At 36.4% G+C, this 24,624-nt stretch overlaps 1 protein-coding gene across 1 annotated transcript; it reads right to left on the reverse strand.

Moving 5' to 3' along the window:
- Nucleotides 1-995: 995 nt before the first annotated feature.
- Nucleotides 996-24,577, reverse strand: LOC102221080 (very-long-chain 3-oxoacyl-CoA reductase-B). The gene is made up of 11 exons (XM_005811070.3): nucleotides 24,222-24,577; nucleotides 14,277-14,323; nucleotides 13,892-13,967; nucleotides 13,211-13,318; nucleotides 12,033-12,097; nucleotides 11,706-11,750; nucleotides 10,806-10,840; nucleotides 7,832-7,913; nucleotides 6,824-6,889; nucleotides 6,518-6,667; nucleotides 996-2,033 (listed from the first exon to the last, which is right to left on the reverse strand). The coding sequence occupies exons 1-11, from the start codon at nucleotides 24,397-24,399 to the stop codon at nucleotides 1,926-1,928; spliced, it is 960 nt and encodes a 319-aa protein (XP_005811127.1). The 5' UTR covers nucleotides 24,400-24,577; the 3' UTR covers nucleotides 996-1,925.
- Nucleotides 24,578-24,624: the final 47 nt, after the last annotated feature.

Consider the following 24,624-nt stretch of genomic DNA (forward strand, 5'->3'; position numbering starts at 1 on the left):
GCCTTGACCAAACTCTATTCTTCCACTATTTGCCTTACTTGTTTGAATATTCTGCAGCAAACTTTAATAAAGCCTCAACAATTTTTAGCAATGAGTCTTGAGCAGAAATTCTGCAGGCACTGTGGTTGAGTGCATTACCTTTTTTTTTCATTGGGGAAACTATACCTCTTTCTGACATCCGCTTCTCTACAAGAGCCTCTTGATTCTTGTACAACTCTTAGTCTTTCAAATCCTCTCAGAAATTGTACGATGGGACGCCAAGCCGTGGCTGGTTTATGATATATTAAAAAAAAATTCTCTTCCAGTTTGACTCTTAACAGAACTAGAACATCCAGAAGTTTAGAAATGCAGCAGCAGCCATTGTCATTCACATTTTGCAGCAACAAAACATTTGTGTGAAGAGCTCTTTGCAACTGTACAACACGTCAGTGATGATAAAAAATGTTTAGGCAATCAGTTTATATTAAAACTAGATGATATTGATGTACATGTAGTTGCAGCAATGTTTTATTACCAACTGATTTTAGCGCAGATCTGGGCTTTCTATGCATTTTTGTACATGCAAATAAGTACATTTTCAGTACTTATTTCCGACTTCAATACAAATAACTAAATGTGTGGATTAATTTGTTTTAGATTTTTTTGATTGTTTCGAGCACCTGGCGTGAATTTGATAATGGCCTTATCTCAAAAATTTAAACTAGGAAAAATGTGATGTATTCAGTACTTATTGTGTATCCCTGTACATATAGTACATTTATATGCTACAATTAACTGAATCATTGCAATAAAGGTTTTTAATGTATTGTTACACCTAAATCCAGTAGAATAATTCTGATAATTCAAATGAATCAATTCAGTAATAACATGCTTGACTGTCTGTGATTTCTCTAATTATTTTTAATAATCAGACTTCAAAAGTAGCGTAAACTTTAAAATGTAAAAAATAAACAAAACTAAAGTCAAAACTAATGCATTTAAAAAAACAAGACAAATTGATCTGAAAATTAGATTTATTGATAGCAGGAAGAACAAGTGCAATCTAAGTTTCAACATTAAGTCAATCATCCAGGGTAAACAACGACAATAAGTGTATGCTGAAATGAGAGAATTGAAATGGCAAATCCGAAATTGTTTACAGACCCAACTTGATCAAAACATACTTGAAGAAACTACCAATGGTTTGGCCAAACAGCCATCATGACACAATAATTCAAAACATAGCAGGTCAAAATATATTTGTGGAAACTTCTAAGTAGATGGACACACAACATATGTGTTGTTGTCAGAAATCCAAATATCAATTAATCAAAGTGTTTGGTTCAACTATTTCAGTATCAGTCATAAATACAAATTACTGAGACATTAACTACACAAAAACAAAAGCTAAAGCTTTGGAATGATTTAGCTGGTGCTTTAACAGAAAGTGTTTAAATCAATGTGGTGAACACTAGACACTAAAAAAAGAACAATACAAAACTATGAAGAGTGAATACTGGTGAATCATCCTTTAAAGCAAGTCACACTTCCAGTGTTTTAGCAAACAGAAGCCATAAAATGCATGTACGATGCCAAGAGACATCATGCCCTTGATAATTCCAACTTTGTAGCCTCCTTTCTCTTGTAGGATTAATTTCTCATCACGATTCTTAGACAGATGGTCTGATTTTAGTTTCTACGTTTAATTAAAGCCGTTTACTGAATGCACCAATTAGTCCAATGGTTAATTTATACAACTGTTTGGGTTGAGCACATAGAGACTGGCTCACATCATCTATTACTTGCGGGAGGAAAACTGAGATGTTGCCCAGAAACTGTCACTTTCTCTTTGCCTGGTCCATGATGATGACAGCAGTTGGACATGACATTAATGCACCTGGTCCCCTCCGTCTCTTGCTGCGGCTCTCACCGTCCATCTGATCCCCCTACCCCTGCTTCTGCTTCTTGAGGTAACGAGCGCGCTGGGACAGACCCATCCCCATCACGTAGCTGTTGAGCATCTTGGCTGGAAGCAGAGCTGTAGTCACCCAACCCTACAGAGGGAAATTACATGGTCATCTGGTGGCATTTACAAATAACAGATTAGCATTCATTATTAATCTTCAACCCACAGGAGCAACAAATGTGGCAAGCGTGTTTGTACAAGGGGAAAAAACTCAAGCAATTGTGCCATCTTATTGTATATGCCCTTTTCTAATTATGTCTGAACTACATGCCATTTATTAAAGTCAGAGATCACAAAACTCATGTCCTTATTTGGGAACTATTTGATGCTTTCCTTAATGCCACTTTAAAAAGCAAAAGAAACAATCCAAGTTTTTTGTAGCTAGAAGGTCACACTTTCTGGGGTCAGTGGACGAATTTACGAGCCTGTGCATTACGAAGGAATACAAATGACTACTTTAGCAGCCATGGGAAGTGTAGTACAGCTGGAAAGTTTACATATTCTTCCACTGGCATCGAGTTCAATATCATTCTAGTTGGAATGTTCCTGATGCATATTAATAATTTTTTTATGGAGAACTGATAGGTTTCAAAACCAAGATTTCTGCTCACAAGTATGATTTTCTGCAGGATCATATTCCCAATCCAAAAGTCTACTCCAATGTTGGAGTAGCAGAATCAGAACCACAGACTTAACTAGGAGAAAGAAACTGATGAAATTATATATAAAAAAAAGTGTTTTTATAATTGAATTAAATGAATAGTCTATTCATAAACAGGCTGCTGTTGAGCTGAAGAAATGTTGATGAGAAAATTTAATCATTAATTTAGTTGTGTTGGAGCAGGATTGTATCCAAAAGGTGAAAATAGTAGATTTCAATGAGTGGACTTTGGCACCCCTGCCTTAATGTTCAGCAACTCAACCATAGTGCTTTTTGCAGCAATCAAAAAGCTCCAGGTGTAATTCTGGAGCAGCCTCTGGCAAAGTCTGAAAAGTTAACTTAAATATCTTGTTTCTCTGGGAGAGCCATAGCTCACAAATCACTAATAGGTTGAGGCCAGGAATTTTAAAAATGCTATATGAGAAGGCAGATTTATCCATCCATGAAAAGTCAGAACAATGATGAAAAGAAAAATGTGTTGGAAGAAATTAATGTACAAAACCCACAAAAATGAGTCAACTGTGAAGTATGGTGGTGTCAGAATTATGGTAAATATCAATGCACTCCCATTGATACTGGATTATCAAAAAAGTGGATGGAATACTGTAGAAGGGCAACCTCCATGTTCTTCAACTTCTCAAATAAATGCCCAGATCACAGACACACATGAAAACTGGTTTTGGAAAGGATGATGAAGGTTCACATTAAGCTGCTGCAATGGCCCAAACATCTAATCTTTTAATAATTTCTGGAATATAATTAAATGTCTGGGAGAAAAGCTACAATAAATTCCAACTTTAGAATCACTGTAAGCATTTGATCTGTCACCACTTCACTCCAAGAGAAGATTGGTTCAAATTCACAATAAAAAGCCACAAATTAATGACATCAATGTTCATGCTGAGTATGTAAACCTTTCACCTGCAATGCAAATTAATTTTAACTTTAAAGTGTTTTGCAGAAGAGATTCGCAGTAAAACCAGATGATTTGGTTTAGAATTTCAGTCCTCTCCCTAAGTGAGGAGCAGGTTTATGCGGTCTAATCAGCAGTTTTACTCAGACTAACTGAAACCATAATGAACTCATTCTTCCAGCATGGTGAGAGCTGAGGAGAAGGTATGTGATTACAGCTGCCTATCTGTTTGTTAGCCTGATTATGCAAACAAAAAACACAACCACATATAATCACATGGAACTTGCTGGAGAGGCAGCCAAGAAAGAGTCCATTAAACTTCTCTTTGGATCCGTTTTCATTTAAGATGTGGAATAAAAAAGAAAAATGGAATAGGCTTTAAATTGCTTACGTGCGGTTTGAAATTCTAACAAAATTTTATCTTATTTTTAATAACCGTAATTAAGTTTCGTCATATTTTGTAGCTGCAATTTTTTTCTCTCTTTTACAAAATCTATGTTTCACTCAACCTAATGTGGCTATAGTAAAAGGAGAGAAGTGGTTTACTTTCTGTAGTTAAAGACTACAAACCCGGTAAATGAGAAGCTGATTGAGTCCAGTTAAAGATGACCATGAATTACCATCAGGCAATTTACATGTACTGGTTGGACAAAAACTGCAGGAACAGCATGAAATTTCACACTCCACTCACTTATCCATTTAGTTTTATTATTTTAAGCGTGTTACTATGTCATTCTAATTGTACAACCAAAGAAAAATAAGCAGCAGCACAGTTAAAGGAACAGATGTTGTTTATCCCCAGAAAGGTGCAGATTGCAGTTTTACAGCAGTCTAAATTGGATACTGGTGAACTGTGGCTTAAAACTGTAAAACGTGCAGAATGCTGAGACACAGCTGAACAGAGAGGGATTATCAGATAAACACAACAGCTCTGCTTGTCCGCTGCTTATGGACGGCTGAAATACTGTGGCTGAGGGCAGACAAGATCTGGGCTGAATTGATGCTATCTGCACAAAACCCAGTGACTGCACAGGATTAATAAAAGCCTTTTTATGATGAACATAATTCATTGACCACCTGTGTGCTGAAATAAATAGTGTCACCTAAATGTATAATCAATAAACATGATTGTTGATATTTAGGTCATATAGTCCACTGCAGCACGCTGACATTGACATATGCTTGTGACCTCTGATGAATGAAGGCACAGACTGGAAAATCAGGCCAGGACTGAAGTTTCCGCCTCATTTCTGATAAGGTGTCATTAGGATGCAGACAATGCTGAAAGGTAGTGAGGCATCCCACTCCATTATTTTGGAGGATGTTTACTTCCAAACAGATGCTAGGAGCAGCTGTTGGAACAACATTACCTTTGTGAATAGAGGTGAGCTCGTAGGAGGCTTTTTTGTATAAAGTCAAACCGGAGCTTGATGAGCTTTTAACACAGTTGCCATGGCATACCTTCACCATGCTGTGTCTGTATTATGCTGTTTCAGTTCTATAGCGTTGAGAAAGAAAGCTTATTTCTTTAAAAAATGGATAACTTATGTACTACAAGCATGCTTTCATAACTTCCACAGTCACCAAGTCTGCACAAAATGTGTTTTAGTTGCTCCACAAGGTTATATAAACAGGCTAAATAAAATATTTTTCTCTATTTTGTACAAAAAATGTCAGCAGTTGTTTGCTATGGCTACACAACTGATAAACTAGAGATAAAATAAGGGATGGATTTCTTAGCTGTGCTGGATTGTTTTTAGACATGGATCAATAAAAAGAATGCTTCAGTACATCCTAAGGCCTAATGTAGCTGAAGTTGCCCATGTGTTTCTGAGCAAAATAGAGCAAAATTCATAAAATAGTACAATCTGTAAAAAAGTACAAATTTAGGGTGAAACATCAATTTCAAATTATCCATTAAATAATATAACCTTTTCTTGCTCCCTGCTTCACTAACTTGAACTGAAATACGAATAACTGCTCAGAACAGGACTAACTGTCTGTATACTAAGAAGTGTTTTTTAGCTTAATGTTATGAAACGGTGCAGGGAATGACTTCCCAGGTGTTTCCTAAGAAACGATTGACTAAACAAACCACAGCAATGACGTAAGCAGTTCACTTAAATAAATGATTCTTAATTAACATACACGTATATACAGTCCACCAGGATTCTTTTTCAGGATACAGGGTAGTTTTCGAGGGACATTTGAACCCCAAATCCCATCCATTCATTTTTGTCATGTCTAACTGGGTAAAAAGAAAACACAGCCCTGGTAAGGAGGTGATGAGGAACTCTAAACCTTTGGAGCGGAGCATTGTGGAGGGAGCTAAAACTCTCTGATTGGAACAATACAACATACAATTAAAACAGCTCTCCAGCTTATATTTTCTGTAAATTTCAATTTTACCTGAAGAAAGATTTAAGCTTAACAAAACAAGGTGTGTGACTGTTGTGTGTGCAGCTTAACATATTAAGAGATTTAATATTGAGCATTTCCTTAAAGGTTTTATTCTGTTTTAGAATGCAGCAGACATAAAAAAAGAAACAATAGATTGAGGTTTTGCAACTGTAGAATATCAGGTTGTGATGCCAACTGAAGATCCCTCTTCTCTTTTCCATGCCTCAAATGTGCATGGAAGGAAGTCTGTAGCTATGAATTGCATTTAGAGCTTGTTACAGTTACACCTTGCATGGTATTTAGACTGACTTGACATAAGAAACAAAGTGTAGTCACTGTGAAATAATAAGTTAGTGGCCTTGATGTTATTTTTCCTTTAATGTCTCATATTCTTCCTTTATAAGATGTTGGGATCTAAGCAATTAAAGTCTGAGTGCTTTTAGAAATATTTCAGACTGTACCCACTGTGCTACAATCAGACGGATCCTTTATTGGTGTGATTTAATACAACACCACCTACCATTGGAGGCAACACAATTAACAGGTTAAAGAGAGTAGCATAGTTTTAGAGAAATTTCTGGTTCATTTCATGACATACCATAATAGCATGCGGCAGGTACCCATTGGTCTGAGTCTGCAGCCCCACGGTGTTGAGCTCAGCTGCAACGTAGTGCTCTGGACTAGGCCTGTCCAGGGTAGGGCGACGAATTCTACTCATTTTGGTGGCAACAAAAAACGGCAAAATGCTCTAAAAACAGAGAAATTGATTTTAAAAAGACATCAATGCAAATAGCCTCATTATCTTTGCTTAATTTCCTGTTACCCCTCCCCAAACTTCAGTTATTAATCAACAGCACTTGATAACAGCGTAGGAACCCTTAGATTAGATTAGTCCATTAATTACCTGAATGATGATCCCTTTGCTCTTGTATTCAGCTTGCAGTCCTCGGGAGAAGAAATCCACAAATGCCTGTTTGAAGCAAAAGCATGTGATTAATATTCCCTTTAACCAAGTTCTCACCATTCTATTAATGGAAAAAATTAAAATAAAAAAAGGTCTATCGGCAGAATTCTTACAAAGTTTTAATTTAAAAACTCCAGACTTTTTCAAACTCAAAAGTCGATTACTCAATCCTTTGCACTCAACTTAAAATATAAATTTTTAAAAATCCAAGAAAAAGAAACACGAGGGAGGGAAGAATGGACAAAAATAAAGGACAAATAAAATGGAAGAAAGGGAGGTAAAAATGGAGTGAAGGAAGGAAAAAATAGTAAAGAATAGAAGGAATGATGGGAAAGGCCAAGAAAGGTAAAAGAGAAGGAAGAAAGAAAAAAGAAAGGAAAGGACAAAAAAGGAAAGTAAGATAAAAAGGAATCAGTAAAGGATACAAAGAAGGAAGAAGTAAAGGAGGACATAAGGAAGGAAAAGGATAGAAGGGAGAAAAAAAGAAAGCAGGAAATCTGGATATAGCTACTTTTCAACATTCTTGTTTTCCTTTTTCATCATTATCCAGGCCTGGAACATGTAGCAGTGTTTCAAGTTTGCAGTGCAGTGACAGTTTAGTTGCACATTGAAAGTGTGGATAATGGGATTCAGTAAAAAAAAAAAAAAAAAAAAGATGCCAACAAACTGAAGTGTTGCAGCGAGGGACAGACCATTCTCCAGCTACCAAAGAGAACATAACACTAATAGACATTAATGCTGCTCTATTCCTACACATATCGATTAGGTTTTGCCTGAGGCAATGTTTGTCAATAAAACAATAATTTGTAAAATGAGAACAAGACAGCCTTCTTCTCCTCGAAGGCTACAGTGCATGTTAACAAACTGTTTATGAAGCCGAGATGTGCCTACAGGTATTCCTTCAAGTAACATTTGATGCGAAGGTCATACACCATGTACCGCAATTACCTTGGAGGCAGAATAAACGGTGAGGAGAGGAACAGGGTACATCCCACTGGCAGATGAAATGTTTAGGATGGCTCCCTTTTTCCTAGAAACCACATACAATGACAAAAAAAAATTATTTTACACCAGAAAGAAGGGAAAAAAGGCTGGTAGGTGGGGGGCAGCAGACACTTCAGCCTGAAATCAATCCCAGCAAGATAAAAGAATATGGTAGCACATGTACTCGCATGCTGAGCCAAAACTCCACTCGTAGTACATCAAAGTAGAGCTGGTGGATAATGATAAGATCAAAGATACAGCAACATCAATACTTAAATGTTTACAATCTGATGACATTTTTGCTTCAGCTCTTGGTACCTTCATTCTGATTTTTTCCCATTCTGAAAATAAACTTTACTGTAAGGAAAATATTCAGCAGGACATAAATCCTTAGCACAATGATAATAGAAGAATACCATACATAAATCTATATGAAAGCATATGCATACATATAAATAAAGTCAGATGTTGCAAAAAAAATATTTCTAAAGTTTTTTTATGTTAAATAATATAGGAAATTTTGATTTAAAAAAATACATATTTATTTTCTATAGATTTTCAAATTCATTCATTTGAAAATCAAATTCAAATTCATTTTAAAATACTTCTGTATTGTGGCATCTGCGTCTTCCAGCTTGTAACAGAAAAAGCAACACTGTCTCCCCCTTTTGGCTGATTGAGAGCTTACCCCAGTGCCACTGGCATTCAGTTGATGCAACATTTGGAAAATGCCAAATTGTTTTGGCAAACTGTGTCAGATTAGTTAATTTTTTGTTGGATTTTAAATATGGACTTCATGTATTCCAGGACAAAGATTTTCCAAAACAACTTGGTCGTTAGAAGGGTGTGATATTTGGCATAACACCAATAACGTCTCAGACAAAACCCCATCTTATGTTAAAAGTAAAACAATGCAGTATGATTATCTGGAATAGATCTGGTTCTTCAACTTCTGAGACAGCTTGCAATTATTAATGGTCCACGACTTTGGCTTTCTACTGTTGTGCAGACTGAAAAGCACTGCAATAAGAGATGCACCAAAATTCCTCAACAGGAATATTTAAAAACTCATTGTCAACTATTACACATGCTAATAAGAAACACGCAAGAAAAAAAAAACCCAAAGAAATTTCTAATGGAGGAACCACTTTTTCACCGAGTTGTAGATTTTGCAGACAAATTTCTCAAAAACCCTTAAACTGTCAGTGGAAGAATTTTGCTGGGGTCTGATTTAAGTTTGGCCACAGCTCCAGAAGTGGAAAAAGAATCCAATCATATTTTACTTCTTTTTCTCATTTCGTGCCTTCATCATATAATGTATCTACATACTCATTTACTGAATAAACATGAATAAAAAGTATTTTAATCCTTTCACTATGTATTCTAAAACAGATTTGGTTATTGACCTACACATATAACCTCTCAAGGTAAAAAAACATTTTTTGAATAATAAGTATTTTTTTTATTTAGCCAAAAGCTTGTTAATCCAGAGTTTCATCATATTCAATATTCTGTTGAAGCATTTCTGGCAGCAATCAAGAAACGGCTCTACAAACTTGGTACACATATTTTAAGGTATTTCTCCATTTCTCCAATTCGTCTCTGCAAATCTTATTCTTAGCAAGGTCAGATGAGGAGTGTTTGTAAACAAAGTTTTCCAGAGATGTTCAATTGGATTTCAGTCTAAGCTCTGGCTGAGCCACTCAAGGACATACATTCACAAACTGTTCCTAGAGCCACTCCTTTCTCCTGGTGATTGCTTTGAGTCATTGTGTTGGAAGACGTAGAGTTCCAGAGCATTCTGTGGGGGGAGATCTCAAAGGATCTCTCCATATTTTCCCCACTGTCATTGTATCCTTGTGCACCCACTTTCTTTGCTTAAACACATCTTTACAACATAATGCTGTAAATGCTATGTTTACCAGCAGTGTTTTATTTTGTTTTTCAGTGTTCAGGCCAAAGGAAATGGTTTTTGTTTCATCAGGCCAAAGTTTTGTTTTTTTTTCTCGTAGTCTGAAAATCTATAAGGTGCTTTTTGGCAAAATCCAACTGGGCTGAAAAGTGCCTTTCAGTGGCCATATTTGGGCTAGCCCCATCTTATGTACATGATCTACTTAACATCCACTCATATTTGAAAGCACTTCAGTCAATCAGCCAGTTTTTCCTTTTTGTTCTACAATCAAACTTAAAATTAAGTAGTGATTGAGAATTTGTCATGTCAGCTAAAAACATCTCTTTATCCAAATCAGATGCTAAATGGTTTTTAGACATCGGAGGTCTTGTTTTATTACCGTCTATTCGATTTGCCTCTTTTGCTACTGTTGGTGTAATTGTTAGCAATTTGGTCAAATTACATTTTTAATATGCTATTTAAATGAATTTGACATCAATTTACCATATTTCAAACTGGTGGAGTGAGTAGTGAATGGCTGAAGTTCTGGATCATTCCATCTTCAGAGAAGAACAGAGGAAGTCTGCCGTGGAGACCATCAAGTTCTTGGTCACCTCTCAGATCCGTATTCCCCAATTATTCAGTTTTGTTAGCTGGTCAGATCTAAATAGGGTCCAGCTGGTTTTAAACTTATTCCCTTTCTGAACTGTTTTTCAAGAGAGTTCAATGCTGTCAAAATAGTTCTGTCACCATATTTGTGCCTTGAAACAATCCAGTCTCTAGAGGTCTACAGGTCACACCTTTGATATACCGATGCTGTCAACTGTGTGACCTTCTACAGACAAGTGTGTTTGATTTCAAATCATGTTAAAGTCAACTAACTTTATCATAGGTATTTTTAGTTTATCATAATAGGCTACTTAGTCAAGATTTATTCCAATAAATCTGTTTTAGAATAAATCTATTGTGTGGATAAAGTAAAAGTGTAAATACTTTTTTCCAGCATCGATGGCATTTCTGTATGGGAACAAAAAAACAAAAACTCACCTTTCTACCATTTGAGGTAAAACAAGACGAGTCATCTGGGGGGGGGGAAATAGCAATTAAAAAGAGATGCCAGAGAGACGCTGAATAGAAATTACAGACAAAGAATGCTTATTGTTTGTGTGTGGATGTGTGCCTGCAAACATACACCTGTGTGGGAGGTGTGTGAAGAAGTGGTCAGTGAGGTAACACAAAGAGAGGGAGGAAATGTTAATGATAGCACAGGGAGCCATTTGGAGAAATATTGAATGACCTAAATTAAGTGTTAAAAGAGTGGGTGGACTTTAGCTGCTTCTCTGGGAGCTGCTATATGCGGATAACAGGGACGGAAGTGACTTACTGTGTTTTATGTCACTGTTTCCAATGTTTTTGTGTGTGCGTGAAAGAGTGTTCTCATCTCTGTGTGACTAACTGGCAATACACACATCAGAAAAAGATCCCGGCAATCTGAATCCACTTAAGACAAACGTAATTACTCAGAGGTGGTTCAGATACCACAGGGGAAAACTAATGATATGAGCAAAATTCAAACTTTATAAAGTTTATTGAATGCAGACTGGGACTGAGCTAGACATTTAACTTAATATCTGCTACAAGGTTTCCAAACAAGCTTGCATAAGACAACATTTATAAAACTCTAGTTTTATTCCACCAAATCTTTTGCAACCTGTGTTCTTTTTTTTTAGAAACATGCTGGACTGTCAGTTCAATAGCAGAACTACCAATCCATCAACAGAATCAAGGCTGTAATTACAGCTAAAAGTGCATTATCTACATATCAAATGGTAGGCAGAGAAACGTACGCAACCATGAGTTCAGTATAAATAGTTTCTTTTCAGGCTTTTATTTAAAAATGTTATCCTTCTTTTTAGGTACTGCGATTAAAAACTTATTCATACTTACCTGGCACACCGACGTTATGTTAATGTTGATCATTGTGTCAATGAACTGAAATAAGAACAAGACCAGTTAATCATCTTGAGGAATTATTTTCAGAGTTAAAGGTTTTATAAATTTACATGGTCAAAAAACACAAGTCCATTTCTTACAAATCCAACTGATTTATTAAATTATGAGAGATGGCTTTTAGGTGGTTTTTAATTCAATTGAAGATAATAAGGTTACTTATTATCTACAACGTAAGTGATATTATGTTGAAGATCACAACATAAGTGATCTGAACAAAGCCAGAACTTCAATTAGACAGCTGTCAAATGAAAGACAACTTACCGTGTCCAGGTTGGGAATGTTGAGGAAGAATTCAGGGTAGGAGTAGGATGTGCCCACATTGTTCACTACAAAATAAAAGTAGATTTTTTCTTTTAAGTGACAGAGCCTGAAAATACACTGAAAACTTTAAACCAGAAAAAGACTCAATTTTATTTAAAAAAATGTGGAAAAGTGCTATTCATTTTCTTGTCTTTTGGGGGCAGCAATGGGTTGTTAAACCAGATGCACATAAAGTTGTATTTTAATATTTTATGTTTATGCATTTAACAGATTGAGAAACAACTCAGAACATTATTCTAAAACAAAAAATGCATTTTAAAAAAGTATAGTGCACAGTAAAAGGCTGTAAAATATATTTTAAATTCATTCTTACAAATTGTACGCAATATAAATTTTGCAAATAACTGCTTTAACTGCAGGAAATATTAGTTGATTCCATTATTTAAGTACCATCTAATCAAGCTCTCTGTGCCAGTTAGATATTTAATGATTCATTTGATTTGAGTTGTTCAAGTTAAAGGTCATTAAGAAACAGCAGCTGTAGACAGATGCCAGTTAAAAGAATATGATGCCTGGAATACAATGGAAATATTTTTATTTCCCCCAATCTTTATATGAGGACTATTTTTATTATATACCCTTAGAAGACATACACCAACAACATTTCTAAATTATTTATTAATCACAAGTAAATTCAGCAAGTAAACCAATGACATTTATCAACATTATTGCATTTAATTGTTTTGTAACGTGCAGCCTTTTCCAGTATAAGCACTCTATACATAGTTGGGGCTCCTTTTGCATGAATTACAGCATTACAGGGTCAAGTGTCATAACTTGAGATTATCCCAATGTCAATTTGTGACATTGGGTAATGTCATAAATATTCTGAAATATTCTAAAAAAAATAATGTCAGTTTGAAAAATGAACAGAAACAAATGTTTGAAATACATCACTATTCAATGAGTTTCACATTTTAAACTGAATTTCTGTAACAAAATGATCTTTTCAAAAGTAATTGAACTTGTTGAGATGCACCTGAATATGCAATACTTGCACTAACACAGATGAAATAAATAAAGAGCATGGAATAAATAAAGAGCATTTTAGAAAGAATTTGCTTTTCTTATATTCAAATAAAATCCTAAACCCTAGGTGAACGGTGCACCAGACTTACCCAGCAGGCCAATCTCCAGTCCCGCAAGGCCCTCTTCAATCTTCGCATAAATATCTATAGCACTGAAGTCTGCTGCAATCGTTTTGGTCTCCACACCACATTTGCTTGCTGGGGACACAATCATGTATTTGAGCTTAGTAAATAGGAATATTAGAGACAGCAAAAGGGTTAATTTAAATATTTATCCAATATGTTCATCACTGAAAGGATTCCTTTTATCCAATTGCATGGATTCACACTTGGCTCCAGCAGGAGGCTTTACTCCTCCAAAATAAAACCTTTGATGCATCTCTACAGTACTGAAAGGATCACGTGCAAAACACTCAATTCAATGCTATATCATTTAGTCACTTGTCAAGTAGGCCCTTTGGGTGATAAAACTCTTCAGGCTGAGGATGAATGAGCATATACAGCAAGGATATGCAAGGATGTCAATGGATGGCTAAGCCCTTGTCCAGCAGCTGTTTGCCCTAATGGATCACCTGTATTAGTCTTTTTCTTGGGAAGACAAGCAATATTGATTTCCCTTGACACAGAAATGTAAGACTTGTTTGAATAATTGCTTAAAAGCACTAATATTCTGTCACCTTTAATATTTTACTATCATGTGCCATGTTAGAAGGAGAAACAAAAAAAAAAAATCAAAGATGATGTCAAAAAATAAGCGTGCACATGTCTTACCGATTGCCTTGGATACATCATCAAGTTTCTCCTGAGAGCGACTAATCAGAACGATGGCAAAGCCTCTGCGGGCAAGCTGTTTAGAAGCAAAGGAAAAAAAAAACAAATCAAGTCTACGAGAAAACAAACAAATCATGCTGCTGTAATCACACAAAATAAGAAACAATAAAACAGGAGCGAAAAAAATGTTGCATCACTAATTTGAGTTTTCATTCACATGTAAACAGAACCAGAGAAAGATTCATTTTAAGACAGATTCTATGAAGAACCACACAACTAAAACCATACACTACATATATAAAGAAGCTTGGAAAACTAGCATTATAAGATACAAAACTATTTTAATGCAACCTATGAATGCGAAACATTATCCATGTCTTCCTACCTCCTCTGCATATGCTTTCCCAATCCCATCTGTGGCTCCTGTTACAACTGGAAGTTGGACAAAAAAGGTCAAACAAGTAGAATTAGCATTTTTCCCATTAATCTGGCATACTTATAATGAAAAAGGGAGTCAATGGTATGGCTGTTAAGATCATTCACACGCTCAACTGTGAGTAGTTGAAGTAGTTTGTAGAACCAAATAATCATATTAATCTGCTACTGTAATATTGTGCGACTGTCAAACTTGTCTGACTTGTCTGGGGCAACTGTCAGACAAATTTTGGATCTTGTGTGCAGAAGTTGTTCTGATGCAGTTATAAGAATAACAATAAGATAGGTCAGTGGTGTCAGACACTGCTCACTGCTCTTTGTATTCTGTGCTCTGTATATTTTGTATATAGGAGTGACATTATTTTAGCCAGAGCTTACTGGGATTCTAATTGACAAGTCAAGTTAATGTTATTGAAATTTGAAAAGTTTGACACTCATTTGTCTTCAAAGCCAGTGAAGGAATACTTTACAGATTTGTCTGCTGTAGTTACAGCTGCAAGTCTTGTGGGAAATGTTTCAACCATCTTTATAATTACAGACTGAAAACATTCACCCTTTCAGCTTTGCAAAATAGCTTAACCTTAGATATCTGTGATGGAAAGAATCTTTGAATATCAGTTTTCATTTTTATCACAAAATCTAAATTGGATTTTAGTGTGGCTTTCAATTGGATTGTTCTAACACAAAAATGCTTTAATCTAAACTTAAACGATCTAAAACAGTTTGGCTCTGACTCCAGAAGGTGATCCTTCAACTAGGGCAACAATTGTTGGCTAATATATTTTAAGTGCTATGAAACTGCATTTTTCATCCTAATGTTATATCCAGTTAGTTGATCAGAGTTTTACGGCAGCCAACATTCACAGCAGACACTAACAACATTACCCAAAGTGCTGAAGACACAGGGTGATGGAAGCACAGAAGAGAAAAAAAATATGAAAATAGGCATATATTATTATCATGTGATTAGTTCCTTCCAACAAGGTGAATATTGCATGCTCACTGTGATGCTCAGTGTTAGTTTTCCACCACACACTTTCCATTTTCAGGTGAAGAATTACACAGCTGTTTGTGAGACATCCTTGGTTGTGTTCTGTGTGTCCTTGGTGTAGTTCTTCTTACTACTGCTCTCTAGCAAACCTGTGAGGCCTTCAAATAACACGTGCATTTAGATGGAGATTACATAACCCACAAGTAAACTGCTCACTGGACTTTCTTTTGAGATAAAAGAGTAAAAGGGGACTGAAATCAAATGCAGACCACACGTTTCAGATTTGATTTGCAAAAATCTATGAAAACCATTGATTATTTTCTTCAAACTTCAAAGTGCTTTGTAATTATCCTTCTATCCATCATACACATTTCAATGAATTTAAGACTGTGGTTCAAATGTAAAAAATACATACAGAAATAAAATACACTATTTAATCAATCTTTCAAACAATTCTCCATTATATTAAGCTCACAACTAGGTGATATCTAGCTAGTGTACTCTATTCTGAAGTAGAAGCATTAAGAGATATGAAAGTATTTGTAAGTCACAACTGTTGACCTCTGTGTAGTCTTATATCAAGAACACTTGATATTAGATAAACAACGACTGGCCAAGCCCCAGCAAGGACGAGTGGAAAATTGTTTGAATAGAAAAAGGGCAGAAGCAAATGAAGCAAGAGCTTTCAGAAATATCTGGCTCTTGGGTTAGCGGTGATAAAAAAGGAAAGCTTCTTTACAGACAGAAAAGGCACATGGAGAACCAACAAAGCAAACAGAAATAATAGCACCAAAAAAGAAAGCAGTATCAAAACACAGACTAACAGTGCCACCTACAGAAACTTATGAGACTTCTAGAAAATACTGTGCAAAGATGGCAACGATGGCCGAGCAGAACAAGCTTTACAAAAAAAAATAAATAAATAACACACTGAATACACCTTCAAGGTTAAAGAGACTGTCAATTCAAACTGATGTTCTGCAGAGAGAGATGTGGAGAGCTGCTAATGTGACAGATGAGGACAAAGAAAAGAGAATGCAAGTTCTCTCTGTCATAGGTAGCAACAGAGTGAGCAGATGCCCTGGAAATGCCTGGCACAAACAGCAGCAACAGCAGCAGCAGACTATTTTTAGCAGTCCCCAGCTTTCAAAAAGAACGATTCAACACATCCCTTGCTAAATATAACAAAACGTGGATCGAGACAGGAAGCGCTACAATATGTCCCAGTGTGACCTAAAAAAGCTCTCTTTAACAGAAAAACTTATCTTATCTATGGGTGAACCCACTTTTCTTCATTCATTGTCATTTACATTTATGGAATTTTTCTTAAATGAATTCCCAGTTGCGGTTTAGAAAGCGAGAAAAGTACACTTAGTAAACTACTTTATTAGTTAGGGGCAGTAAGGAGGACAGCTTCTAATGTCTCTCCCAGCAATGATAATATACATTCAGGCTTAATGAATACTGCATAACAAGGAAGAACATGACTAAATATACAGAGTTAAAAAATGAGCAAACAAATAAGTCCCAAAGGGGATTGGTACGGTGAAAACAAGAATTTGTCAACCAGCCATCCCTGCTTGCAAGGTTGCAGAGGTCTGGTGTCAGTCTTCAGCAGCCATTGGGCAACAAGTTGGGCACACCCTGACCAGTCAGCTAGTTGACCAGAGACACCCAGGAGAAAAAACCATGCAAACACACACTTTTCAAGGCAATTTGGGTTAATTATAATAAATTCAAATTGATGATTTCTGTAAATCCCCTGTGACTTGTTCCACTGTTGGTTCCATTAGGCCATAAATAAATGGTCCCTTTTAATTTCAAAATATTAACATTTTTGTGCACCCTTTAGCACTTCACTTGCAGTACTGAAATTCAATTGCTTTAGGGAAGTCCCTTGCTTGATGACGGGTAAGTTTTAGTTTTATGTTTTTCTATTTTTTTAATGAAGCTTTGACTATACAAGGTGAAAGTTACACCCAAAAGACTGACAACTTTTATATACTCTCCATCTCTAGCCACATGTAATAAATGTATGGAATAAAAATATACAGGTAAAATTAGTGATTTTCCCCTAATGTAATGAGTACATTACTTCACACTGAAGGTTATTTCACAATGAAGATTGCCAGACACTTAGCAATCTTTCCTGTGGAGAATAACCCAGCAAGATTAACCAGTTAAGGTTCATCTTAACAGGTTTACAGCAATTCTGAAATGTTAAGTTTACAAATCAAAAATTATAAAGATGTTATTCCTACCCCGTCATTTCTGTCGAATGAGAGCAATGATTGTCACCAGAGTGGCTTTGTTTCTAAATTATAGTCTGCTTGCAATGAAGCATGTGAAAGCAAACCGCACCAAACAAAAAAATAAAATAAAATCCATTTTTGGTCCGGACCAAACAAGCGAACCAAATGATTCTCCTGGTGTGAAAACACCCTTAGATGCAACCCTGTTCCAATAAACTTCAAATCAATGGCTCTCAACAGGCCTTTGCCAAACGTGATGTTATGCTGAAGAGGAAATTAAATCATTTGTTTCAGTTGTGTTGGGGCTGAGATCCGTCTAAAACCCTTAGGACAGTAGATCTCGAGGACCAGGGTTGGTAACCCCTGACAAATCAATATTCATCTAAGACCTCACTATGAGTTGAGATCCTCAATTACCCTTTCTGCACTACAACTAGCTGCAAATCCAGGCCTGTGAGCACCAAAAGTAACCGACAGCTTTCTGAAATGATTCTAAGAATCAGTTAAAAGGCGCCATCAGTGCATAAATGCTGTGTAAGACCATGTTTGATGGAAAGCCATCATTGTCCATGGATACTTCCACCAGACAATGCAATTGGAATGATCAGACAGATGACGCATTTTCTTTGAATCTCCATTTAAAAGGCTAGAAATAAAAGAGTGCTGAAAGAAAAAAGAACATGTTAAGCAGCATTCTTCAGTCCTTTGAAATAAAATGCTGTAATTTCAGTAAATTCAGTTTGAGTAACCATTATTTTATAGATTTCCCCAAGCTACAATATTACTCAAATGTCTGAGCAGTCTGACTCATAAGGAAGATATGTCCTAATTTAAAATATACACTATATAAACACGTTTGTGTATGCCATATTATATTTTAGAATTAACTGTAAGGCTAAGATGTTCATTAGAAAATTACGGTGGCCGACAGGTGCAAATGCGCAGCAAAAGAGAAAACATGCAAACAAAAAAGAAGACACCCCCGAATGAAATGCAGCAAACAAAAAGAGAGACGCAAACACCCCCGAATGAAATGCAGCAAATAAAAAGAGAGACGCAAACACCCCCGAATGAAATGCAGCAAATAAAAAGAGAGACGCAAACACCCCCGAATGAAATGCAGCAAACAAAAAGAGAGACGCAAACACCCCCGAATGAAATGCAGCAAACAAAAAGTGTTGAAAACGGAAGTGCTCCAGACCACTAGGGGGAGTCAAAGAAAATAGTATTCATTTCTATGGGACCAGATGCAAGATTCTTCTTCTTCTTCTTCTTGGTATTTATTGGCGGTTGGCAACAAACTTACAGTAGCATTACCGCCACTTACCAGTATGGAGTGTGGTTCGAGATGGTCTATAAACTTTCACTTTCTACCTTTTCCCTCCATTAACTCCTGATTAAACATACCCCCACACATACACACCTGCTTATATTATCCAACTTGCTTATAACTTTATATACCCCTCTTTGATATTCTTTACACATTCACACCCAACTTGCTCTACTCATATCCTATGAAATAGCTTTGTTTTTTTAAGATACCGAATAATTATTTGAATATGTCTACTCCCGAAATCTCTCCTCAAAAATTCTATTAAATTAAACCTTTCTTTAATACCTACACACTCTCTCAGCATGCATCTTCTCTCTTCTTCATACTTACAACTCTCTAAAATAACATGCTCTATTGTTTCAGACTTCTCACAATAATCGCACTTTCCAGATGCAAGATTCAGAGAGATACCTTTACTTTCTTTCAAATTTCTTTCTCTGAATCTTGCATCTGGTCCCATAGAAATGAATACTATTTTCTTTGACTCCCCCTAGTGGTCTGGAGCACTTCCGTTTTCAACACTTTTTGTTTGCTGCATTTCTTTCGGGGGTGTTTGCGTCTCTCTTTTTATTTGCTGCATTTCATTCGGGGGTGTTTGCGTCTCTCTTTTTATTTGCTGCATTTCATTCGGGGGTGTTTGCGTCTCTCTTTTTATTTGCTGCATTTCATTCGGGGGTGTTTGCGTCTCTCTTTTTGTTTGCTGCATTTCATTCGGGGGTGTCTTCTTTTTTGTTTGCATGTTTTCTCTTTTGCTGCGCATTTGCACCTGTCGGCCACCGTAGAAAATAGTTAAAAGCAGCAAACATGTAAAAGTCTAGACACATTTAATATAGGAGTTGATCATTTTAAGTTTTTGGCCTACTTAGTAAAGCTAGCTGATCAGAGTAATTCAGCTGAATCATTCTCTCTTCCACTTCAATTATTTATTACTTAATATTTCTCAACCACATAAAATCCCTCAAAAAACATTGACATCTGTGGTTGGAACGTGACAGACAGGGGAAACATCAGGAGGGATTCAATGTTTTTTTTTGTTTTTTCTTTTAATGCACCATTTATTTCAGAATAATCAATTACCTAAGCCAAACTTTCTAAATTGTTTTCACTGCCTCATCTAACGCATGGTAGACAAAACCCTCTCTAATGTTTTCAGCCCAATAAGTCTGAAATCATATTAGATTCAATGCTGTTTGCACAGAGGTTTGATACATCAAATTTGTTCTCATAAAATGGTGCCCATGCTATTTAGAAAATCTAATATTCCTTCCATAACAATGAAGCTTATTCAAAGCACACATTCTTCTTATTTTACACTATTTATTCTATTTCTTCCTCTATTCATCTTTTTTATTGAGCCCATCACTCTTTTGTGTGATACTCTTGAGTGCAGATGATGCTGCGATGCCACGCATCCTCTAGGGCTGCAGGAGAGTCAAACAGAAAGGAGCGGCCGAGGAAAAGAGAAAAGAAAATGACAAACACGAACATGGGGGATCCTGGGGGCAACTAAAAATAGCACAGGGAGGGAGGAGGGTGGGGGTACGGGAGAGTCTGTAGGCGAAATGATGAGGGAAACATAGACTGGTTTATTTTTAGGCATTTTAAGAATGAGCAGTTTTTCAGGCAGAACAGGAATAAAAAGAAAGATTTTACAGCTGAGTGCATGTTCCCTTCACTCAAATAAATAAGGATCTATTTTTAGAGCTGCTGTTGTCTTCTGTAAAACTTGGTCAGAATGGATCCTAAATTATACTGCTACTATGTGCACATGAACCCCTGTTATCAACAGAACCCCTCATTTCTCAAGTCTCCACTAACATCAGTTAATTTTAGGCCATATATATGCAGACGTAATCATCACTGAAAATAATCTGAGACCATCAAATGATTAACCAAGTCAGTCACATGCCAAAATAATAGAACATAACTGCTTATTACCTCACTAATTTAATAATAAAAATATCTAAAACTAATTTTTCCATATACAAATATCTAGATAAGATGTTTGCTTCATAGGTAAGCTCAGAGGAAAAAAAAACATCCGCGTTTATATTCCGCGCTAATTTACATTTAAAATTGTCTTATATAAAGAATAATACTACAGCAGGATGTACTGCTCATTAAATGTGACAAAAAAGTAAATAAATCACAAAAAATAAAACAATCCATACAATTTCTCAAAACAACTCATTAAGTCTTGCAGGTAATAACCAGCAGAGGGAGACATGGAGTTAAACTCAACAGACACAAAATTCAGAAGTTGCAAAGAAAACAGAATAAACAGGTTAGCTGGATTAAAAAATGCTTATAAATGTATAACTGATGCAAAACATTGGATACTTCTTTTATTATTATTAATATTTTAAGTTTTCTTCACAAGCAAAAATCTTAGCGTGTATGTTTTTGTTATAACAATGACTTTCATCCATATACACGACTTAGCATGTTCAACTCTAGGGTCAGGCCATGCAGGCCTCAAACTACAAAGGAAGAAAGCAAGCAACATCTCAAGCTACACATATAATCGGATGGCAAGGTAAATGTGAAGACTATCACACAATTAATAAAACATGACAAAGTAACTGAGCTGGAAAAGGGTAGGGTGGCTTCCCCGGGTCAGGGACCAGGTCCTGTACCAAGCGGTGGATGGATAGATGGGATGGACGGTCATTAAAATATCTAACTCTAATCTATCTAGTACAGCAGGTAAGCAAATGTGTTAGATGGATTCCAAAGATAAGCAAAAATAAAATGAGTAAAATTTATAATGTGATAATGTGCCTTACAATATTGAAGCATTACTTAATTTTTTTCTGGCATCTATACCACTAATAACTCTGAGGTCTTTGCTAAGCAAGTGGATTTCATTAGTATGCAGCTACAAGGGCTCAATCATGTTTTCATAGATGCTCCCTTCTTTTGCGCAACATCTCTTTCACACGCAGTCTTTTGAACTGTGGGAACCACTGAACCAGAATCTTGAGGATTCTGTGTCTCATGAGTGCCTCATTTATGAATGACTCTGAAATTGTTATGTAATCAGGCTGTCCTCCCAATCAAGTCCACTTCACTGAGACAAAGTTTGTGAATGAAAGTAGCAGTGGAGGCCAACAGGCTCATTTTGCCTCACTGCATATTCTAAATCATTTTGCATGAGTGATCCAAAAATAAACTCCCTTCTCCCTCTGATGATTTTCCATTTATAGCCACACACACACACAAAAAAAGATCAAAAGCAACTTCAGTTCCCAACTTCCAAACATTTTCCTCTCTCTGGCAGACTGATGTCACGGTGCATGCTGAAAGGGATTCTAAATATTTTCAACTAAATCAATCTGCCCAATTTCTCTACAATCTAAATCACCAAGATCAATAGCCCAAAACAGATTACTTTTAACTATTAGAGTTCCTATACGGTGTGCTCATTTCTAACACACACACACGCCTTCTTACAGCATCTGTGTTGAAATGTGAACTTCGAACTCCAGGATCACACATATGAAGTAACATCAGGTAGCCTGTTCAAATGTCAAGGTTCGATCAGTGAGCAACATGGAAAGATGGACAGTATTCAATCTGATTTGATAATCCACTCGAACCATAATCCAGTCACAAGATTTACTACAGTTTACAACCAAACTGTCTGATCGTGTTCAACCTACCAGAGGCTGTCACCCACATTTATTGCTAGGGCAAACAAGATAGGTCAAGAGGTGTCTGTGTGCTGCTCCAGAATCGGAAGATAAATATAGACTCAGCAGATGTGAATTATTAAAATATATGAGACAGCTGCATGGAAGTGTCACAAACTACTATGTTAATTTTATCAAATAGAACTTCTGTACTACAATTAGTTATACAGACCAAAAGCATTTTAAGGGTATGGACAACAAGACTGTGATAAATGTATAAAGTTTATTACATTTGGCTTTTTTTATCTTCCTATTTGCAAACTTGATTCAGCACATTGTCATTGTAATTCTATACATTGCTCACACAGACTGGATACACTATAGCTGGGAACAAAGAAAACAACTGCAACTAGATGTTGTTTGTTACAGTTGAATGGTGCACATTGTCTTCATGCTGACACAGCTATTTTCTCATTTGCAAGGCCATTCTAAGTGCTATATACAAAGCACAATCTAGTGAGGTAGTGTCTTTACTCTAAAGACTATCTGTTCCTTAAGTCGGTACTCAAATTCAATGGGAAAAAGGGCATGTAGATATGCAGACATTTGCAACAAGATTTTAAGTCTTCAGGAGCAAATGTTGCATATCAAAATGAAAATAATATACCACATATATTTATTGGTCAGAGATGGTATAAAATGTTTCCCTAGATTTGGATAAAAAAAATGTGTTGATGCTTATGGCTGTGGGCAGGAAGGATCTTCATAGTAGTCTGTATTGCAGTGGCTCTGAAGAAGCCTAAGAGAAACTCTGCAATTTCACCATACTATCTAAAATGGCAATTGAATCAAATTACATGCTGTCTTAGGTTTTAGACGAGAAACTCTCTTACTTAGTTTTCAATAAATAAGGTCAGTTATTGGACATGGCGATCACCAGTCTGAGCTTCTCGATGGCAAATTAAATCATGTTAATATTATCTCTTTCCAACTGATAGGTGCATCTTTATGATTACATATTTCTACTCTTGCTGTAATCCGATAACAAGAGAAGTATAATAAAATACAGACCAGACAGACAGATATAGATATATAGTACAGACCAAACGTTTGGACACACCTTCTAATTCAATGGGTTTTCTGTATTTTCATGACTATTAATGAGGCAAGAAATCCCACTTATTAACCTGACAGGGCACACCTATGAAGTGAAAACCATTTCAGGTGACTACCTCTTGAAGCTCATCAAGAAAATGCAGAGTGTGTGCAAAGCAGTAATCACAGCAAAAGGTTGCTACTTTGAAGAAACTAGAATATAAGGCGTATTTTCTGTTGTTTTACACTTTTTTGTTTAGTGCATATTTCCACATGTGTTATTCATAGTTTTGATGCCTTCAGTGTGAATCTACAATGTCAATAGTCATGAAAATAAAGGAAACTCATTGGATTAAAAGGTGTGTCCAAACATTTGGTCTGTACTGTACGTTAGATCAAAACAATACATGTTGGGTTGCTAGTACAACAATATGCAAGATTTGATTTTATCATTTAACGCCCCTTGCTACAATTCTCACTTCACCCAAACCTTATCAAAAAGACTTACTATCACTTCATTTCTGGATGCTTAAGATCAGTTTTAACTGCGATAATACTTGACATTAGTGTTTCCAGCCTTCTAGACTCTCACCTGCCCACTTTCCCAGTTTGTTGGGGGAGATGAGTCTTCCGTTGCCCAGCACCCACACCCTGAAGCCGGACAGTAGCCGATACACGGAGCACACTGAGAGCCAGGCCGCGGTTAGAACACCCAGCCAGAACAGCGGCGCTTCTACGGCTTTCAACATGGCTTCTCCGCTGAAAGACATACCCGCACCAGTCCCTCCTCTGTCTCTACTCTGTGGTGACACTGACACCTGGACTTCTAACCTCTTTATTAATGAAACAGCCGCTGCTCAAAGTGCAACAGGGAATCCAAGCTTAGACGCCCGTGTCGGATGCTTCCTCATCTGTGTTTCGCTGCTGGTGATTGGGTCCTTCCGCTTCTTCTTCTTCTTCTTCTTTGGTACGTTTCTTAGCAACAGTGAAAAACC

Source organism: Xiphophorus maculatus, chromosome 4 (genome assembly GCF_002775205.1).
Source record: "Xiphophorus maculatus strain JP 163 A chromosome 4, X_maculatus-5.0-male, whole genome shotgun sequence".
NCBI classification, from domain to species: Eukaryota; Metazoa; Chordata; class Actinopteri; order Cyprinodontiformes; family Poeciliidae; genus Xiphophorus; species Xiphophorus maculatus.

Bases quoted from the DNA above. Each gene is read 5' to 3' on its own strand.
- LOC102221080 (XM_005811070.3), bottom strand. From the start codon at position 24,399: ATGTCTTTCAGCGGAGAAGCCATGTTGAAAGCCGTAGAAGCGCCGCTG. The intron at 14,324-24,221 runs GTGAGAGTCTAG...TCCAACTTCCAG, and splicing joins CAAACTGGGAAAGTGGGCAG to TTGTAACAGGAGCCACAGAT. The intron at 12,098-13,210 runs GTAAGTCTGGTG...TTTATTTTGTAG, and splicing joins ACTGGAGATTGGCCTGCTGG to TGAACAATGTGGGCACATCC.